Raw genomic sequence first — 18,772 nt, forward strand, 5'->3', positions numbered from 1 at the left:
GTGCAGTGGGCCATGGGTTGCAGTGTGTGCCGCAGGGTATGGACACAGCAGGCAGTGCAGCAGAGTGTGTGGAGAGCCCCCAGCCCCAGAGTGCTCCAGCGTCAGGCAGTGTTACCCTGGGTACGGGCTGCAGCATGGCAGGGGTTGAGTACAGCTCTCATCTCACTGCAGCAGAGCATCCCTGAGCAGGTGATTGATCCCAGCATTAAAGGGTCTGGGAATGTGAGCCCTTGTCTCCCTGCTCACCCTTCTGCTCCCTGACTTGTCTCCATCTGTGCAGCAAATATCCAGCCAGTCCACGCGGATAGCAACTTTGAAGTGTGAATTTCAAACACACTCTTTGTCCTCATCCCCTCTCCCATGTCTGATGGGGTGCACAGGGAGCAGCAGGAACACCAGGCACATGAAACAGCCCTGTTCAAAGCCTGGCACTGCAGCTTCCACTTGCAAGTTAAGTTTGCAGGCAATTACCAGGTGATGTTCCCTGCCTTAGCTCCTGGCCTTTTCCCTTGCAAACCGCCTGCTCTCTGCTCTGCTTTTAGGGGAAGAGCCTGCCACCAGAGCACACACAAACACTACAGCCCACAGACACTGTGTTGGGCTGGGCTCCTGCCTGCAGGTTAGGGTGGGGGATGCTACAGCCCTCCTGTGCCCCCTCCTCTGCTCCACATGGCTCCAGCTCAGCACTGAATTGGGCTCACACCAAGCCAGAGTTGAAGACTGAGGAAGAGAAGTTTTCCGTGCAGGGGGCAAAGCAAGACAGCAGCACTTTGGCCCCTTACTCATGTGGAGGAGACCAAACCCAAGCCCTTTTTTTCTCCAGCTGCATTTTGGCTAGAAGGGTGCAGTGGGGATGGCTCATCCCGTGCTGGATCCCAAGGTGCTGTGGGATGCTCAGTGCTCAGCCAGAGCTGCGGCTGTGTGTGCAGGGGGAGGATCCAGCCCCTTCCTTGTGTGAGGCAGAAGCGAGACAGCGCACGTAAACTCGACTTCACAAGACATCAAATGCACTGTGTCTGGATGGAAATTGGCTCTTGGAGCTCCTTTCTTATGGCACAGAGCAGCTCCTGGCTCCCGCTCCCCCCTCAGCGAGTGGATGGGCTGATAATATGAGGAAGTGCCTGCTCCCCTTCAAGCCACTGTGCCTGGGATCTCATCTCCAGGCTCACTGACAATTTGCATTAATGTTTGCCTAACTAACCAGGGGCTCTCTTACATCCTAATCGCCTTTGCTGGGGGGCTCACGTGGCTCATGGGGCAGCAGGACTGGGCTGTCTCCTTTGTGCTTCAGCAATCTCCAACCCTCAGAAAAAACAAAAATCCTTTGCCAGAAGAGTGGGCCCTTTTCCTAATTTATTTGAAATTATGTCCCAGATTTCTGTCCAACCAGGTCCCTGCATTGTTCCTGAGTAGGATTTCAGTGTGGGAGCCAGCTAATTTGCAGTATTTTACATAGGTAATGTGTTGTCAGAAATGCTTTTAAATGCCTATAATATTTAATTAGGAGGCAGATTTCAGCATATTAGGCAGGAATGGGGCTGTGTAATTAGTTATTGATGATTTTATATCCGTGAAGTCAATTAAGTAAAAGCTGGAGGCAAGCTCCTGTGTATAAATCCACCCTATTTTGGGGCTGTTCTGGGTTGCAGCAGGGTTGTGCTGATTGTCTGGCCTTGGAGCAGCTTGTACCCATCCAGGACTGTAGGAGGGCTTTCCCCCTCCATGAGAGCCATTCTTCATGTCAGGAACACCCAGCCCACAGTCCCAGCTGCAGAAGGACATCTCCCACCTCGGTCACTTCTCCAGCCTCCTCTCACAGGGCTCTGACACCTTCCAGGGCCTGTGACATGCTTGTCTCTCAAACCTGGTATTTCTGGTCTCAAAACTGATCTGGAACCTGACAAAATATGAATCATCCAAGAGATGTAAGAGCAGGCAGCGTCCTGGGCAGACTAGAGTGTATTTTTAGACAGCACGTGTTGGAATTTGACTGTTTCATAGTGAAAAAAACCAAGGTTTTCAGATCTGAGTTCTCTGGTCATGCTGGGAGCCCCACTACATTGCATTGCTGGCCTTCCCACAGCAGCATAGGAAGGAGGGTAAGGTCAGGCTGAGCTGCACAGCTCCTGCTTGGCTCTCCCATCACAAAGGACCACATTGGGAGTCCAAGCCCTGCGTGTCTTCGTGAGTCCCCTTATCCACTGCTGGGAGGTGATGGCATGGGCATGCAAACAGGATTGGCACCTCACCCTTCTGCTGGCCCCAGACAGCAGCCATGGCTCCTGCTGCACCTGGAGCCAGTCACTGGGGCACTTCCAGGAGCGTGGCTGTCTCTGGGGACACCAGCACCCAAAGTTGCATCTGTTGCCCAGCCATGCTGCCATGTCCTTACACTCATGCCAGTGATGATGCCTCAGACTCCTCCACAGGCTGCCCTGAGATGGCTCCTGCTGCATCTGGTGGCGGGATGCCAGTCTGTAATGTCCCCACTGAGAGATAGGCACCCACCTCCCTCCAAGGGGGCTGGTATCTGCCCAGCTGCACTGGTCTGGGTCTTTCCCCCTCTGTGGGGTTTGCAGCCAGGACACCACTGTTCGGGAGATTTCATTCTCCTTTTTATCCTGGCAGTTGGAAGCCGGGGAGCCGATAATGATGAAGGAGTGTAAATGTCAGCAGGAAACCAGCTTCAATCAGAAGTGTTAAAAATAAACCTGCTAGGCCTGCTCTGGCAGGGGTAATCAGCCTCAGCAGCTTCTCTCCCCAGGTCCTAGAGCACAAGCTGCAGCTGTGCCAGCAGTGCCAGGCCACCTGAGCAGCCATGCTGGAGGCTGGCTGCAACCTTGGCAGCTCCAGCCCTGGCCAGCACCTCTCCTGGAGCTGTGAGGAGCAACCCCCCAAGCCAGCCAGGGTGAAGGGTCCCATCCCCTCTTCCCAGGCAACATCTTCACACTCACCTCTGTGGAGTTCCCCTCTGCAATCCTGGCTGCTCTTGAGCTCAATCAGGCTGTGGCAGGAGATGTGGACATGCAGGTAACACAGTTCCCTTAAGGCACATCCACAGGGCAGAGTCAGCCATGGGCTCTTGGTGTCACAGAGCCGCTGTTCCCACTGTGAGTCAGATGCACTTGGAACAAAGGAGGTGCACAGTTAACCCCAAAGATAATTAACCTCAGGGCAGATTTGAAAAAGGGTGTGGGGCTGCTCCATCACTTGAACTTAAATACAGAAACTGAAGATCTCTGTGAGACCTCTAGGTGTCCAAAGACTCAGGGCCAGGACTTGTCAGTCTGTGCCTTGTGGTTGGGTGCTGCTGTTGGGCTTGATACTTCTCCAAGGCTCCATGCATGTGTGGATCAGGGAAAGGGGGGAGCACCCAGATGTGGCTCCAGCAACTCATTTCTGTCTCTTCAAAACAAAGAGGGGCTGTTGATCCACAGCACAGGCAGGTCCGTGGGTGGGAGCTGCAGCTGTACTCACTACCTGCAGGCAGAGGCTTCCCGAGACCTGTGGTGTGGTTTTGTGCCAGGGGCTCTTCAAAGAGCAGCTCTGTGGAGGGAAGCCTTGTGGGCTGGGATGCTGCTCCCAGTCCCCTGTGTCATGGCCATGACTGGGTGCTGCTCTCCCAAACCCCCTCTCAAGAGTAGTTGTTACTGGGCAAGGGCAGCCCCAGCTTGGGCCAGCCTTGTTGGCAGGACTTTGCTGCCTGCCTTCCAGCAGTTCTTATCTTGGCTTTGATGTGTGTCACATGAGATGGAGTCTCTTTATCTTCCTGTTGGGTTTTCCCTGTGTGTCCCTGTGCTTGATTCCCATGCTCGGGTGCTCTTGCAGCCCAACACACACTCTGCTGTTTTCCATCTGCCTTTCCTTCTCCTATCCTGGCTGTTTCCTCCTAGTCCTGTGTAAAATCACATCTCTTTTACCAGCTGATGGGCACGATTTGAGATGTCCCACTGGCTCCATCCTGGCTGCCTTTCATCCTGCAATGCATCGCCCACTTCTCATCCCACTGCCAGCCTCTCCCAGGAGCTTTCAGGAAGCCCCAGGCTATGAGACATAAGAGTTTTACCTGTCTGAGTGCTAGGGCCAAACATGAGGAGTGTGAAGGATGCTTAGTCATGTCAGGGCACCTTGCCAAGTTCTCCAGCTGTCTTGCAAGGTTCAGCCACGGTTTCAGAACATCCTCCAGGCCACAGGGAGTTCGCTTTAGCTCTTAAAACTAGCAACTGAGGCTAGTTGCTGTCCCAGGACCTGTAAAGCTGAGGAGCAGCATCACAGATCCACAGCATCGCTTCTTGTCTCACCCAGATCTGGGACAGATCTGGGACAGCCGGGACACAATTCTCAGCTTGGCTCAGCCTCATTCACACCTCGGAGGAATCCAGGAGGGCTGGCAGGGCTGGCTTCACACTTATTAGCAATTAAAAGCCTCAGAGCCTGGGAGTCAATTAGCTCTGGGCTCTGCAGTGCCACAAACCCAGGGGATGAGCCTGCTAACCAGAGCTGCAGCCAGCTCCCCACAGGGCTCAGGGCTGGCTCCAGAAGAGCTATTTGCTTTTTCATTTACACCTTGGATGAGTGTTGCAGCGTGGAGTTTGGGGTATCTTCTCGGGTGTGAGCTGCCAGGCAGGGAGCACACACTGCATGCTGGAGGATGTAAGGCTTTGTGGCAGGCAGGGCTGGAGCCTGGCACTTCTCAGGGCATGGCACAGTCATGCATGGGGTTGTGATGGGGTGAGGGAGGATTGACCTTGTCCTAACTGTCACAGAGCTACATGGGAGGGTCTTGCTGTGGCACACTGCTGTCTGTTGGAGGTAGAGCCACACATGGTCTAGGAAATCTCTGCCACCACCCCTAGCTTGCTCTGTCCCAGGCTGTGGAGCTGCTGGGCTACTCTGATTTGCTGGATGTCCTGGAACATGTGGGTCTGTGAGTGCTGAGGTACTACGCTCTGGGCAGTAGTTGCTCTCTGCAGGGTTGGGGGCCTGGTGTGCAGCCCTGGTGAAAGGGACATCTCTCTGTGCCTTTTATTTGCAGTGTGTGGGGAACATGCTTGAAATGAGGCAAGGTATGCAGATGTGAAGCAGGTAGGTGCACAGGCTGGAGGGTAGTGTGGTAGCTGGAAAAACACGCTTTGGTGGAAGATTCGTGCAGGGATTTCCCACTACTTGAGGGTAAGACAGAAGCAAAAACATGAAAAGAGGGAGGAGAAAAGATTTGCTGAACATCAGGGCTAAGGGGACTTGGAAGTGATGAAAAGCAGCAGGAGGCTGTGCAGCAATGGGCCCCATGGCTGGGTGCCTTGGTTCACAGAGGCTGTGAGCCAGGCAGGTGCAGTTTTAACACTCAGTGTCCAGCCACACACTTGCTGGAGGGAATGAACCCTCAGCCAGCAGACAGTGAGAACCGGGCTAGATGTGTCAGCCACAGAGTAGGTCCTTTTGCAGAAACTGGCAGGCTGGCTGCTCCCACAGGTGGGTTGCAGGACACTTCCCTGCTCACCCCGGGCTCTGCCAGACCACTGGGCACTGGACACAGAAGGAGCTGTGGCTCTCTGAAGACACTTTGGGACGAGGGGGAGCTGATGGCGATGCCTTAGCCTCAAGTTAGCTCCTCTTCCTGCCGATAACGAGGTTGCAGGAACAAAGGGACACTGTGGGGAGGGGGCGGTGACAGGCACGCAGGGTTTGCAGCTTGTTATTTCACTTGTGTTTCCATTAAAGCTGCTGCTTTTAACTTGTTTCAATCTCTGAAGAGGCTCCAGGGTGTGTAGCAGATGCTTTATTCCCCCTCCCTCCCACCCTCCCTCTTTTCCTTGGCCAGCTCCCCTTGTTCCCATAGCATCCCCCTTCCCACAGAGGCCGAGTCCCGCAGCTCTGGCATTGCAGCGCAGCCCACGCAGGAGCCGATCCTGCTGGAGCTGGACCGGAGCCACTGCACAGGCGCTGCCCTGGCAGAGAGCTCAGCAAAGCCCGGCTCAGGCAAGTGCCCTCCGGCACAGATCACCCCACTCGCTGGGGACATTGCATTGTCCCCAGCTTCCCCGATGCCCAAACGTGGCGCTGCTGATGTTACCTGCAGTGCATGGACCCACATGCCTCAGCATCCCCGGGGCGTCCCCTCAGCACACACTGACACTGTGGTGGCACCCTTGGGTGATACCAGCCAGAGTCAATTGCTGGTGCTCCGGTAAAGACAGCGGGTCATGGCATGGGTCAGCAGTGTCCCTTTGAAGCCACTGAGATTTGTGCATACCCTGAAATGTTTTGCTAAATCAACACCACCATGCTGGGGCTGGGACTCCTCTCACTAACTGTTGCCATGAGCATATGTTGGCTTTTACACATGCTCTGCTCATCTGTCCAAGCAACAAACCTCTCCAGCTTTAATGTTTTTGGAAGCATCTGCATCTCCTGGGAGGGAAAGAACCAGGGCCAGAGCCTGGGGTCAGCACGGCACTTTGGGAAGCCTGGGGAAGGCAGGATAGTATGCATGAAGCATTGCTCCCTGCTCTGTTCACTTTTACACTTTACTGTGTGGACAGGCAGAAGTTTTTGATAGGGCTTGTGTCACTGAGGTCTGTGCTCTGAGACACTCAGCACATTGTGGTGGTCAAGTTGTGTTTTGCCTTGCTGCAGCAAAGGATTGTTTTGTCCTTATAGATAAGGCTTGGCAAGGAGGAGCTCTGATTCACTGCTTTCACTGGTGCTGAGAAAATAAGAAGAAAAGAAATATTACGAGAAACCTCAGGTGGGATTATGGTCCGCTCTCCTAAGAGAAGTGATTATTTTCACTTGAACCACAGTGGATATGACCTGGTGCCAAAAGATGCTGAGGATGCTGGTCCCTTCAGGAGCACTGTCCCATGGCCTGGAATCGCATCAGCCACCATGGGTGGTGTGTGAGCAGGTGATGATGTGGGTACATAGCCCTTGCACAGGGAAAGGGACACTCAGGGTCTGCAGCCTGTATGATTCAGAGCACTGGGACCCTGTATCTTGCAGGTGGGGACATGAGTCCTGCTTTCCAGCAGGAACGGGGTAGAGATATGCACGTAAGGGCATATACAGGCCAAACTCCCCAACTCACTGAGGAGCAATGAGAACACAGGGCGGGAGAGGTCAGTGGTGGCTTTCAGGTTGGTATGGTGACTAGAAGGATGGTTGGTTGTCTTAATCTCTAGGACCCCTGTAGGGACACCACCCTGCCTTTGCACAGTGCTTTGCTGTGCCACAGACATGTCTCCTGTGCTGGATTTGGTTGCTGCCAGCAGCCTTGTTCCCTCTGTCTGTGCCGTCCCTGCTCCATGCACCCTTTCCCAGTACCCATCAAGGCTGTGTGTGTCGGGAGGCAGTTTCTGTGGCTGCAGGTTGCAGTCTCCCCCAGCTCGCTGCGGGCTGTGGCAGCCAGAGCTAGGAGGATAATGAGATCTTAATAGTCCAATTATATCCCATCGATTTACTCAGCACGTAATTGTTGGCGGCTGGGGCTGCCTGATGAACCGCTCCACTCCGGCTGCCAGCGGGGAGGGCTGTGCCACCCCGCCCAGCCTGGGATGCTCTTCGCAGCAACCAGCTGTTCCCCCTTGAACCCCTGTAGGAGCAGCGCCTCCCTCCCCCACTTCCAACTCACTGTCCCTCCTCTTCCAGGAGGGGGCAGTGACAAGAGTGACAGGCAGAGATCAGAGCCGGGATCCCTGCCCTGGCTGGGCATTCCAGCATCTCTCTGACCCCAGGCTGATGTCCCCCATACTGCCCTGGGGAGCAGAGGTGTTGTGCATCTCTGCCTGCCACTAAAACAGGCTGACAGGAGTGACTCCTGGTGGGTGGCAGTCCCTAACAGCAGAGCAAGTGGCGGAGCCATTGTCCACGCAGCCTGCACTGGGCAGGGTGGTGCTACCAGAGATGTGCCCAGCTGGTCTCCTGGCAGTAGGAGTCAGCTCCCGAGCATCCACCTGCAGGTGTTCTTGCCACAGCAAGGCTTGGCAGGTGCATTTCTGCACTTTGCTTTTATTAATTTTCCTTTTGAGCTGGCTGTGGCTGAGAGACGCATGGACTTCCAATTCGGAGGATTCACTCTTAGCTGTGATTTTAAGCTTGCCTTCGTGATTGTGTCGGTCATCCCTTGTTCTAGCATTGTGAAAAGCAGTAAATAATGTTCTTTTCCCCACACCATGGTGCTTTGTACCCTGTCCCATTCCCTCCCATTTCCCCTTCTTGCTGCTGCCAAAGCACCTTTTCCAGAAACCCCACCATGTTTCTCCTGAATGGCAGGGGCTCACGCTGAGCTCACCATGCTACACTTTGGCCTGTTTGTGACCAGGCATCAGCATCTGCCATCCCCCTTTGTCCTGTGCAAATGCCCTCAGCCCCAGGGCTGGGGTTGCAGCAGGTGGCAGGCAGCAAGAGGCAGTAGCAGGTAGCACACAGGCTGTGACCTTGGGGACAGTGGAGTGAGATGGGCTGGGGGCAGTGGGAGGCCTGTCTCATCTCCTTTGGCCAGGATGAAGTGGTGCCAGCAGCTGGGCCAGTGGAGCGCATTAAAAGTCAAACAGTGTGACATAATGCTGGGGGCACGCCACAGCAGCCTGAACTTGAGACAGGGCTGTGGGGTCCTGCTCAAACTGGCACTGGGGACTGGGGCAAAATTCTGCCTTGTTGCCCTGGCATCCTGCTAATGCAGCGGAGGGGTGGCTGCTCCCCATCTCCAGCAAGCTGCTCCCTTAGGGACACCCCTCCTTGGGCACTGGGTCTTTGAAGCACTGGGGACTTGTGCGCATCACCTCGAGTAGCCACATGTGGGATTGTGGACATGTGGGTGACACTTACCCCAGCACAGGGCTGCAGATGCTGATGCTGGCATAAGCAGTGGATGCAGCAGCTCCTGCCCTAGAGTGGCAACAGAGAGTGCAGAACCCTTGGGAGACTCCGGGCTGTTGCTACTAATGCAAGTGCTGATTAGTCTATTGATTTTTTGTAATGCAGGAGTCTTACTGTCCCTTCAGCTCAGCCCTTGTCACCTGTCAGGCAGTGAAGGTGGTGGTGTGAACAGCTGTCAGCCCTGTCTCTGCTCGTCCCTCTGCCCTGGACAGGCTGTGCTGGGACAGACAGCATGTGTGGGGTGATCTGAGACACCGGGTTGTTTAATAGCTGCTGGTGCCACAGTGCTTGCTGGGGAAACACCGTTTCTGCTCTAGCACAGCTGCCTCTGGCACAGCACCACTGAGGTGAGGCTGGGATCCGGGGAGCGCTTGTCCCAGCATGGAACTCTGATGCTCTGCAGGGCTGGTGGCTTTGGTTGTCTTGTTTGCTCAAGGCTTGGTGGATGGTTGCTGTGGCTGAGCCGGTGCCTGCAGTGACTGGTGTCAGCACTGGCGTGTGAGCCAGGGGCATGCAGTGTAATGCATTTTCATTGTGGGAGCTGTGGGCTGGCAGAGGCTGAAGCCCTCATAATGAATTTCCAGCATAGATGCTGGGGAGGAAACAAGGTAAAGAGAGGAGCAGCCCCCTGCACTTCACGTGCCTGGAGTCGGCGCTGGCCCCGGGCACGCGGGCACTGCCAGGGTGGAAAGTCACTCGCCTGCCACTGTGTGGCTCCGCAGCCCTCGCCGGCGTGCCCGGGACATGACACGGGCTGCAGCTTTGCCCTGCACAAGGTGCCCGCGTGGCTGCTGACACCGGGCAAGCTGGACCTCTGCACCACCACCGGAGCCAGCCCAGCGGCCGCTGCCAAGCCGGGCTGCCTGGCGAGGGCAGCGCCTTGCCGGAGGGCTGCCAGGCCGCCCCAGCGCTCTTGGCAGCGGGGGGCTCGGAGGACGCGGGGCCAGCGCCGCTGGGAAGCAATTACCTCCCCGCTGCGTCCAGCCCTAATCCCCTCACACGGCGCGCAAGGAGCCGGCTCGCCAAACAAGGCTCAATCAGGTTAAAGTGTGAAGTCAGGATTAGCCAAAAGAATGAGAGCGTGGTAATAGCTCCGGCCTCCTTGCCCGGCCGCCGCAGCCCCGCTGCGGCCCCCTCCCTCTCGCCCGCCCTCCGGCCCAGCGGGCTCTTGCCGGGGAGATTAAGGCCGCCGGGGTTTGTTTGCCTGAGTGGGCTCCCCACTGGGAAGCCATGTCGAACAGCTTTGCTCGGGCGCCCCGCTAAGCGCCGGGCAGGGCGTCGCGCTGGGGGGTTGGCTCCTGCCGCCGAGCCCCTGCCAGCCCCGAGGAGCCGCGTCCCCGCGCCTGGCTCCTCGCCGAGGCTCCCCGGGAACCGGCGGCAGTGGGATGGGGCTGTGGCTGCCAGGAGAGGCAGCGCCGGGGCACCTCCTGCCTCGCTACGGATACCGCGCCGACACACACACAATGGGGAAGAGCAGCCGGGTGTAAGATGCGAGCTGGGAGGCTCCTGAAATCGTGATCCCTGACCACCGCCATCCCTCTCACTGCCCAGCCAGGGAGGACTTGTGTGGATATAGTCAGGCCATGAGGCTTTTGGGAGACTTGGAAGAAAAGCGGGTGCCTGCCTTGTCATCACAGAGCTGTGGGTTGGAGCTGGCTGCTGCTGTTGTACAGGCATCTGCTGAGTCAGAAATCCATGTGGGAGGTGAGCGTGGTGACAAAGGTGTCCTCCATCCCCTACTCACCCCCTTTTATACTTCCCCCTTTGCACCCCTAGGACTACCAGAGCCCTCTGTACCTTGTGGTGTGCAAGGACAAACTCTAGCTGCATGGTCCCCTGAGACATGGCACAGGGATGGGAGAACAGTGGCACTGTGAATGGGCTGGCTGTTTGGTGAACGCCTGGATTCAACAGCCAGGAACTCTTAAACTTGGAGCTTTAGGACAATACCTGGAAGTGAAACCAGAAGAGGCAGTGAGGGTGACTGTGACAACTCCCCCTCCTCTGCTCTGCCCGTGTCCGTCAGCTGGTCCCCAGCGGGGCTGTCAGACCTGCCAGTGCCCGTGGTCACTGCTGTTAGCTGGCACTCCACATGCGATGGCAGTGACACTCTTGTATTCGGCAGGGTGTGGTGGCACCGGTGCAGCCACCGTGGTGCTGCGAGCGTCACGGCGGAGCGAGGAGGAGCCGTGCCATCTGCTGTTTCTTCTGTGCCAAAGTGTAAAGCAAACATAGCTGGGAGCTATGAAACACCAGGAGGGAAGGGGCCGTGCCTTGTTCCAACACCGGGACTGAGGATTCCACAGGCAAAGCATGTGTTTGTCCTGGTGTTGTCAGCTGTGTGACCGTGCAATGTAATCTCAGCCCGGTGCCGGGGCCTTGCTGAAACCCTCGCATCCAGAGTCTGTCCCTCTTGGCTTCAGTACCCCCAACGACAGCACTTCATTGGTGACTGTCACAAAAAGCTGTGAAGGGGAGAAGCCTCGCAAAGTCAGTTGCAACCTTCTAGCAGCATTTCCCTCGCAAGCTGTAAATGAGCAGCTTGGAGACAGACGCTTGGGTTTACTCCCTGGGCGCACTGGGACTCCCATGTGCTCCAAGCAGAGAAATGGGAGCAAGATTTCCATGGGAGAACCAAGCAAACTGCAGACAGGACCTGCCTGGGCAGGCAGTGCCATAGCTGGGAGAGGGGTGCAGAGCACTGAAGTGTGGTGCTCACCTCTGTGACGGGTTTAATGCTGGAGGACAGGCAGCTGCCAAGAAGGAATGTGGTGCATTGAGTGCTTTGCTAGAACTGCACTGGGAGGGTTCATAGAGTCATGGTATGGTTCGGGTTGGAAGAGAACTTGAAGATCATCTAGTCCAAACCCTTGGCCATGGGCAGGGATGGCACCTATTGTTGCTCATTGCTCCATCCAGCCTAGCCTTGAACACTTCCAGGGATGAGGTATCCACAAGTTTTTTGGACAACCTGTTCCAGTGGCTCACTATCCTCATAATGAAGAATTTCTTCCTTACATCTAATTTAAAACTCCACTCCTTTAGTTTAAAGCTGTTCCCCCTATCACTGTCTGCCCATATAAAAAAGTTGCTGTCTTTTCCTAAGAGTTTTCTAAGGGATTATTTTTGGGAGATAAAAGAGAACAGAGGAATTGGTGCAATGCTGTCTTTTTCTGAAAGGTCAGTGCAGTTCCTGGGGATCCCTAGGCTTATCGCATCCCCAACATAGTATGAGGAGAAGATGTTTGTATTTGAAGGAGTACTGGGCAATTGGAGGCTGCTGCAGGTGTCTGGTCCTTTGCCTTTGGAGAGGGTGAGGGGACCCTGATCCCTCGCGGGCAGGTGGGGCCGGAGTTCTGGGAATAGTCGGTACAGCCAGGGCAGGCAGCGCAGGCAGCACAAACAGCAGGGCAGCCTGGCAGTGCCGCCACGTGGGTTGCTGCGAAACTGCGCCTGCTGCTCCCAGAGGAGCTGGGCTTGTCCTTCTCCAGAAGCCTGGGCAGTTCCTGGGGCGGCGTCTCCCTTCCACTGCCCCAGCAACGATGCTTTGCCAGCCGGGTTTGGTTTCCCAGGAGTGACCCGGAGTGATGCGCAAACTGTGCAGGGGGCAGGGGTTGGTGCATCACACTGGGACTGTATAGCATCTCCTTGCCGGTCAGGCATCCCACTGGAGGGCTTAGGCAAGCCCCCTGTCCTTTTGTTTTCTTTTTCCTCATGCAGCTGTGCAAGTAATGCTGGTGCTTCCCTCTAGGAACATTTTCTCATTGTGTTAGTGAAGCTGTCAGCTGGGGTGAAGTCCCAATTTGGAGACCTCCTGGTGTTGTGCAAGCAGAGTGTGCCCATTTGTTGAGCCCACTTTTTGGAGGAAATGAGGGCATGGGGAGGAACGTAGATGCTGTGCTTCCATCTTGGCCCAGTCCAGCTGTGGGGTATCAACAGCAAACAGGCTTTGTTACGTTGAAGCAGAGCTGGTGAGCCCTATGTGTGAAGTGCTGACATCTGTGTACACCCTAAACCACCTCTTGGGGCTGGGATGGGGTGTCTGTGTGGCCTGTGTAATTCTGGGGACATTTGTTCTGTGTGGGATACGCTGGTCCTCCTCCTCACTCATCCATGGACTTGCATAGGGAAAATGCTATGTTGTGCCTCAGTTTACCTCTGCCAGGAAGCAGATGGGAACTTGACCTCCTGTCCCAGGGGAGTCTGGAGCAGGACTGTGCTGGCACCCCGGGATGGAGCAGGCAATGCAGTTGCCAGCCAAGTTCGGAGGAGCTGCTGACTATTAGGGTGGGAGGGGGAATGGCTGTTTGGGAGCCATGGAGAATAAATAAAACAATCAGGTCTTCCCACAGCTAAGCCAGTCTACCCAGACCCTACTTGCAGTGAGATTTGTGGTCTTCATGGTCTTTAAAAGCCAGCCCAGGCATGATTGGGGATTTGACCTGCTGCCAGCCCTGCAACCCAGAGCCCTTGCTGGCTTGGCATGCCCTGGCATTACAGAGCAGGTGATTACGCAGACAGTACCCTGCAGTGATGAAGTAAATAATGACCCGATTATTTGTGCCTTCTGAAGTGCAGGTCAGGCTCCATGAGAATGCCTCCTGGAGCCACTAAGTGTAATTACCAGTTAATCAGCAGGGACCTGTAATTATAGCAGTCAGAGAGTATTTAAGTATGGACGGTTTTACCCAGGGCTGTGCCAGTCAGCTCTGCTTGTCAGAGCCAGGGACTGCAGTGCCCAGGGAGCCCCAGTCACTTTGTGCCACCATAGATGGAGCCAGACTTGCCTCAGGACAGCCAGCAGAACAGTGGTCAGCCAAGGACCTGAAGCCAAATTAATTTGTCAGAGTCCCTGAGGGATCACTGAGTGCCGGGGCATGCCCCTGCCTGTGGATGCCCTGCTCCCACAGGACATCACACTTTGCAGGCACTGCCCATTTGCCTTCCTGCCTCTTTCTTCTGCAGGGACCTGAGTGAGAACTTCATCCAGGCCATCCCCAGGAAAGCATTCCGTGGGGCCACTGACCTCAAGAACCTGTGAGTCCTGGCAGTGTTGGGCATGAGGGAGTTTGGGGTCAGGTCCAGTGGCAGCAGGCAGTGGAAGTGATTAGGAGCACTGATTGCTCTGTGCCTGGGCTGTCCCAACAATTCTCCCTTTTTTTCCCTTTCTCCTGCAGACAACTGGACAAGAACCAGATCAGCTGCATCGAGGATGGGGCTTTCCGTGCCCTGCGGGGGCTGGAGGTCCTGTAAGTGGCTGGGGACAAGGCTGGAGCCTCCAGTCTGCAACCCCATGCAGGATGAGGGTGTCCTTGAGTGTCCCCCCTCACTGAGGTGCTGCAGGGTCATCCCCAGCATGCCATTTCTCCCTGGGCATGAGCAGGGGCTGACCAGTGTTCTGGTGAAACTGCTGCAGAGCTGTGCTCCAGGGCTTGATCCTGCCCCTGAGGGCCACCTTGGTGCCACTGGCTGTGGAGAGAAGCCTGGAAAGGACAGCAAGTCCTGCTGGGGGTTTGAGCTGTCCCCAGTCTGTAGTTCTCCATCCATTCACCCTGTGCTAGGTTGCTCCCAGGGATTAGTGCCACCTAGACCATCTCATGTTTCTATTTATAGCCTGTCTGCCCTGACCTTCTTTGCCCGTTTGCCCTTCTTTGTCTTCCTGCAGGACCCTGAATAACAACAACATCACTTCAATTCCTGTGTCCAGCTTCAACCACATGCCCAAGCTGCGGACGTTGTGAGTGCCAGGGCCGTGGTGGTGGTGGTGGGAGAGGCCTCCTAGGCTAAAGTGGGATGTCCCTAGCTCTGCTGCTGGTGCTGGTGGCTCAGTAGTGCTGGGCGAGGGAATGGAGGGGACAGCCCTGCAGAGCATTCCCAAGTACTGCCAAGCAAGGTGGCCTTGGCAACTGTCACAGATGCTCTTTGGCCCCTCTGTATCTCCCTCTGAATCCCCCCAGCCTTTGGGATGAGCCAGGCTGGGGCATTCAGGGCAGTGGAGTGGGCAGGAGCTCTGGTGTGGCTGCTGACTGCTCCATCCATCCACCTGCAGCCGCCTGCATTCCAACCATCTCTTCTGCGACTGCCACCTGGCCTGGCTCTCACAGTGGCTGCGCCAGCGCCCCACCATCGGGCTCTTCACCCAGTGTGCTGCTCCCGCCCAGCTTCGCGGCCTCAACGTGGCTGAGATCCAGAAGAACGAGTTCAGCTGTTCTGGTGAGGAGACAGAGGAGGTGGTGGGTGCCAGGGCAGGGACATGGGCCAGGGGAACAAGGCTTGTGCCACCAATGCAGCCCATCTCCACTTCCTGCTATGTGCCCCAGCTCAGAGCCTCAGAACCCATGCTGTGGGTTCATCTCAGGTCAGCACAGTCCTTGGTGTGGGGACAATATGGGGACAGTGCCACCCTACCAGTGTGACAGTACATCAGTCTGTGCCTTTGGAGCTTTTGCAGGGAGTTGGGGTGCGTCAAGATCTTATGCACCCACTCAAGGGTGCCATGAACTGTCCCTGCATGCTGAGCTGTCACCAGGGTCCCTTCTTCAGGCTTCTGCCACATACTGGCCTGGCTCAGCTCTTTGCAATTCCAATGCTGGCTGCTTCCCTGGCAGGACAAACGGACTCAGCGCATGCCCAGCTCTGCAGCTTGTCCTCTGGCTCCTGCCCAGCCATGTGCACTTGCAGCAATGGCATTGTGGACTGTCGGGGCAAGGGGCTGACGGCCATCCCCGCCAACCTGCCCGAGACCATGACAGAGATGTGAGTATGGCCCCACACTGTCACCACCGGGCTCTGGGTGGCTCAAGGCACTGGGGACACAGGAGCAAGCCTTGCAGCTCAGCCACTCCATAGGGCAGCAGGCCTTCCTTGCCCTTCTCTCACTCTACCCAGATTTAGCCCTGGATTTAGCTGCATTAAAAATGTAAATAGAGAAATAATCTCCTTAGAGGAATCCAATTATGGTGCAGAGCCCCTGATGGGACAGTGCACAAAGCATGTGGGAGGCAGCAGGCACCCCCAAACCCAAGGTGCTGGGGAGGAGGGGTGCTTCCTCCACCCCAACCACCATGGTTCCCCCACCCATGACACCTCTCCCTGATGGAGAAAGCCCCAACCCCAGGATGCAAGTTGTCTCTGGGCAGAATGCTTCCACTCCTGTGGGGTAACTTACTGCGACCTTAGGGGTCCTGCAGGCCCAGCTCTGTCAGTGGGGTTCTGGGGTTTGGCAAGCCCTAGAGCCCTCATCTCCCCCTATCCTCTTTGCAGACGCCTGGAACTCAACGGCATCAAGTCCATCCCACCAGGAGCCTTCTCACCCTACAAGAAGCTGCGGAGGATGTAAGTGTGCAGCCTCTACCAGCTCACCCTGAACCCCAACACCCTTCAGGCTGCTGGCCACTGCTGAGAGCTGGCAGACATGGGACACCTGCTGTGACACGTGTGCCCCATATGGCAGCACTGGGAGGGGATCTTGGATAACCCCAGCTCTGTATATTGGGTCTGGGGGGTGGTCCCCTGGAACTAGCAGAAGGATGAGGACATAGGACAAGAGAAGAGGGGACCAGGCCACCTTCTCCCTTTGGGTTTCAGAGACCTGAGCAACAACCAGATCTCGGAGATCGCCCCTGACGCCTTCCAGGGGCTGCGCTCACTGAACTCCCTGTAAGTGCCTGCACTGGTGTGGGTGGGATGGGGTGGATGCTGTACCCCTTAACCATGACCCACACCATTCCCCCATCTCTCTCACACCAGCCTTTCTTTCCCAGGGTGCTGTATGGCAACAAGATCACGGACCTCCCTAAGGGTGTCTTCGGAGGACTTTTCGCCCTGCAGCTGCTGTAAGGCACCAGTGGCTGTGTGGGATGCTTTTCAGGAACATGGGGAAGCAGGACTGAGGTCCCTAGCACCTATGGTGCAGTGAAGGGGTGTCCCCAGACTCACATCCCTCCCTCCCTGCCAGGCTTCTCAATGCCAACAAGATCAACTGTGTACGGGCAGATGCCTTCCAGGATCTGCAGAACCTCTCACTGCTCTCACTCTATGACAACAAGATCCAGAGCCTGGCCAAAGGCACGTTCACCTCCCTGCGGGCCATCCAGACTCTGTGAGTGTCCACTCCAGCTCCTATGGCTGGGCAGGCGAGCCTCTGGGGGAAAAGCATCTCCAGGGCTGGAGCTGCTGATCACCCCCTGCTCCTGGCGGTGTGTCACCCGCTGTCCCTGGCAGTGTGTCACCTGCTGTCCCTGGCACAGGCACCTGGCCCAGAACCCTTTCATCTGTGACTGCAACCTGAAGTGGCTGGCAGATTTCCTGCGTGCCAACCCCGTGGAGACCAGTGGAGCCCGCTGTGCCAGCCCCCGGCGCTTGGCCAACAAGCGCATCGGCCAGATCAAGAGCAAGAAGTTCCGCTGCTCGGGTGAGAGCTGTCCCCAGCCCTGTCACAGGCGTCCTGCGGCACAGCTGTCCATGGCCCTGTCCCAGCCTGGTGTCTGTGTGCTCAGAGGGCTGATGTGCTTTTTTTTTTTCCACAGCCAAAGAGCAGTATTTCATCCCAGGTGAGCAGAGGAGCCACACACATGTGCGTGAATGTGTGCATGGTGTCCTTTTGGCCAGGCTGCCGGCGGGGATGTTGTGCCAGAGCCCAGTGGGCTGGCCCAGCAGAACCACGCTTCATTTCCCACATGCTGGGTACCAGGATGTGTTGTGGCGTTTCCCATCCTGCTGTTACCTGGATGGGCAAAAAGGTGTCCCCAGGGTTCAGTTTTGTTTGCAGGAGGGTGGTGGGCAGGGCAGTGCCCTGTGTACCCAGGAAAAATATCTTAGATAAGCTGCTTTGCATGTGAACAAGGGCTGTAATGAGGGAAGCTGGGGAAGAAAATGAAACCAGGTGGGGATGTGGGAGGATCAGAGGGAGAGGGGGGGAGGTGCCTCTGCCTGTGGGAACACATGCTGCCTTCACGCCTTCACCATCACACAGGGACAGAGGATTACCAGCTGAACAGTGAATGCAATAGTGACGTGATCTGCCCTCCAAAATGCCGCTGTGAATCTGGTGTGGTCGAGTGCTCCAACCTGAAACTCACCAAGATCCCAGATCGCATCCCACAGTCCACAGCTGAGCTGTAAGAGTCTCCTCTCTCACTCTGCCTTCCCTCCTGTAGCAGGCACCTTGCTGGCACTGGGGTTTGGCTCGTGGTTTGGGCTGTACCAGGTACTTTGCAGGCATCTCCTGAGCTCTTTTCCCTGCTGCCGACTGTAGGCGCCTGAACAACAACGAGATCTCCATCCTGGAGGCCACTGGCATTTTCAAGAAGCTCCCACATCTGAAGAAAATGTGAGTATTGGGCAGGCACAGCCATGTTATGAGTGCCAAGGGCTGGGAAGGCACATGGGGATCCCCAGATGCCAGGGCAGACTGGGGCATGAGATGGAGGGCATGTCCCAACCTGAGGGTCCTCTGAAGGACTGACATCACAGGGTGCTTAGTGGGATCTGGGGGAGGCAGAGTTCAGGATGAGGTCAAGGCAGAGCCCTCATTCCCTCCTGCTTTTCCCTCTTCACAGCAACCTCAGCAACAACAAGGTGTCAGAGATCGAGGATGGGGCATTTGAGGGGGCATCCTCTGTCAGTGAGCTGCACCTCACTGTCAACCAGCTGGAGTCTGTGCGGAGTGGCATGTTCAGGGGCCTGGACGGGCTGAGGACACTGTGAGTCCCTTCTCCTCCATGAGCACCCACATGGGGACATCCTTACTCCTTGCTTCCTTGCAGGGCCAGCTCAGGATGCCTTGCCCACCAGCTGGCTGCATCCAGTGCTGGGGGGGCAGGTTTTTGCTGCTCAGGGACTTGCTCAGGCTCATTCTGCTGCCCAGCACTAAGGTGGGCACAGCCTGAGCACT

General features: G+C 56.3%; 1 protein-coding gene across 4 annotated transcripts in view; it reads left to right on the plus strand.

The window, feature by feature from the left end:
* Positions 1 to 18,772, plus strand: part of SLIT1 (slit guidance ligand 1) — a 59,956-nt gene that overhangs the window by 30,114 nt on the left and 11,070 nt on the right. For 2 of the 4 annotated variants that reach the window (XM_068197842.1, XM_068197839.1), the window contains exons 5-18: positions 13,843 to 13,914; positions 14,055 to 14,126; positions 14,543 to 14,614; positions 14,927 to 15,090; positions 15,486 to 15,633; positions 16,141 to 16,212; positions 16,465 to 16,536; positions 16,641 to 16,712; positions 16,835 to 16,978; positions 17,127 to 17,290; positions 17,406 to 17,429; positions 17,852 to 17,996; positions 18,134 to 18,208; positions 18,438 to 18,581. In XM_068197842.1, coding sequence (XP_068053943.1) covers positions 13,843 to 13,914; positions 14,055 to 14,126; positions 14,543 to 14,614; positions 14,927 to 15,090; positions 15,486 to 15,633; positions 16,141 to 16,212; positions 16,465 to 16,536; positions 16,641 to 16,712; positions 16,835 to 16,978; positions 17,127 to 17,290; positions 17,406 to 17,429; positions 17,852 to 17,996; positions 18,134 to 18,208; positions 18,438 to 18,581 — 1,440 coding nt within the window. Of the gene's footprint in view, positions 1 to 12,022; positions 12,058 to 13,842; positions 13,915 to 14,054; positions 14,127 to 14,542; positions 14,615 to 14,926; positions 15,091 to 15,485; positions 15,634 to 16,140; positions 16,213 to 16,464; positions 16,537 to 16,640; positions 16,713 to 16,834; positions 16,979 to 17,126; positions 17,291 to 17,405; positions 17,430 to 17,851; positions 17,997 to 18,133; positions 18,209 to 18,437; positions 18,582 to 18,772 lie in introns of those variants that run through there. The other 2 variants (XM_068197841.1, XM_068197840.1) reach the window with 2 other exon arrangements.

This window comes from Anomalospiza imberbis, chromosome 8, assembly GCF_031753505.1.
Source record: "Anomalospiza imberbis isolate Cuckoo-Finch-1a 21T00152 chromosome 8, ASM3175350v1, whole genome shotgun sequence".
In the NCBI taxonomy this organism is placed as follows: Eukaryota; Metazoa; Chordata; class Aves; order Passeriformes; family Viduidae; genus Anomalospiza; species Anomalospiza imberbis.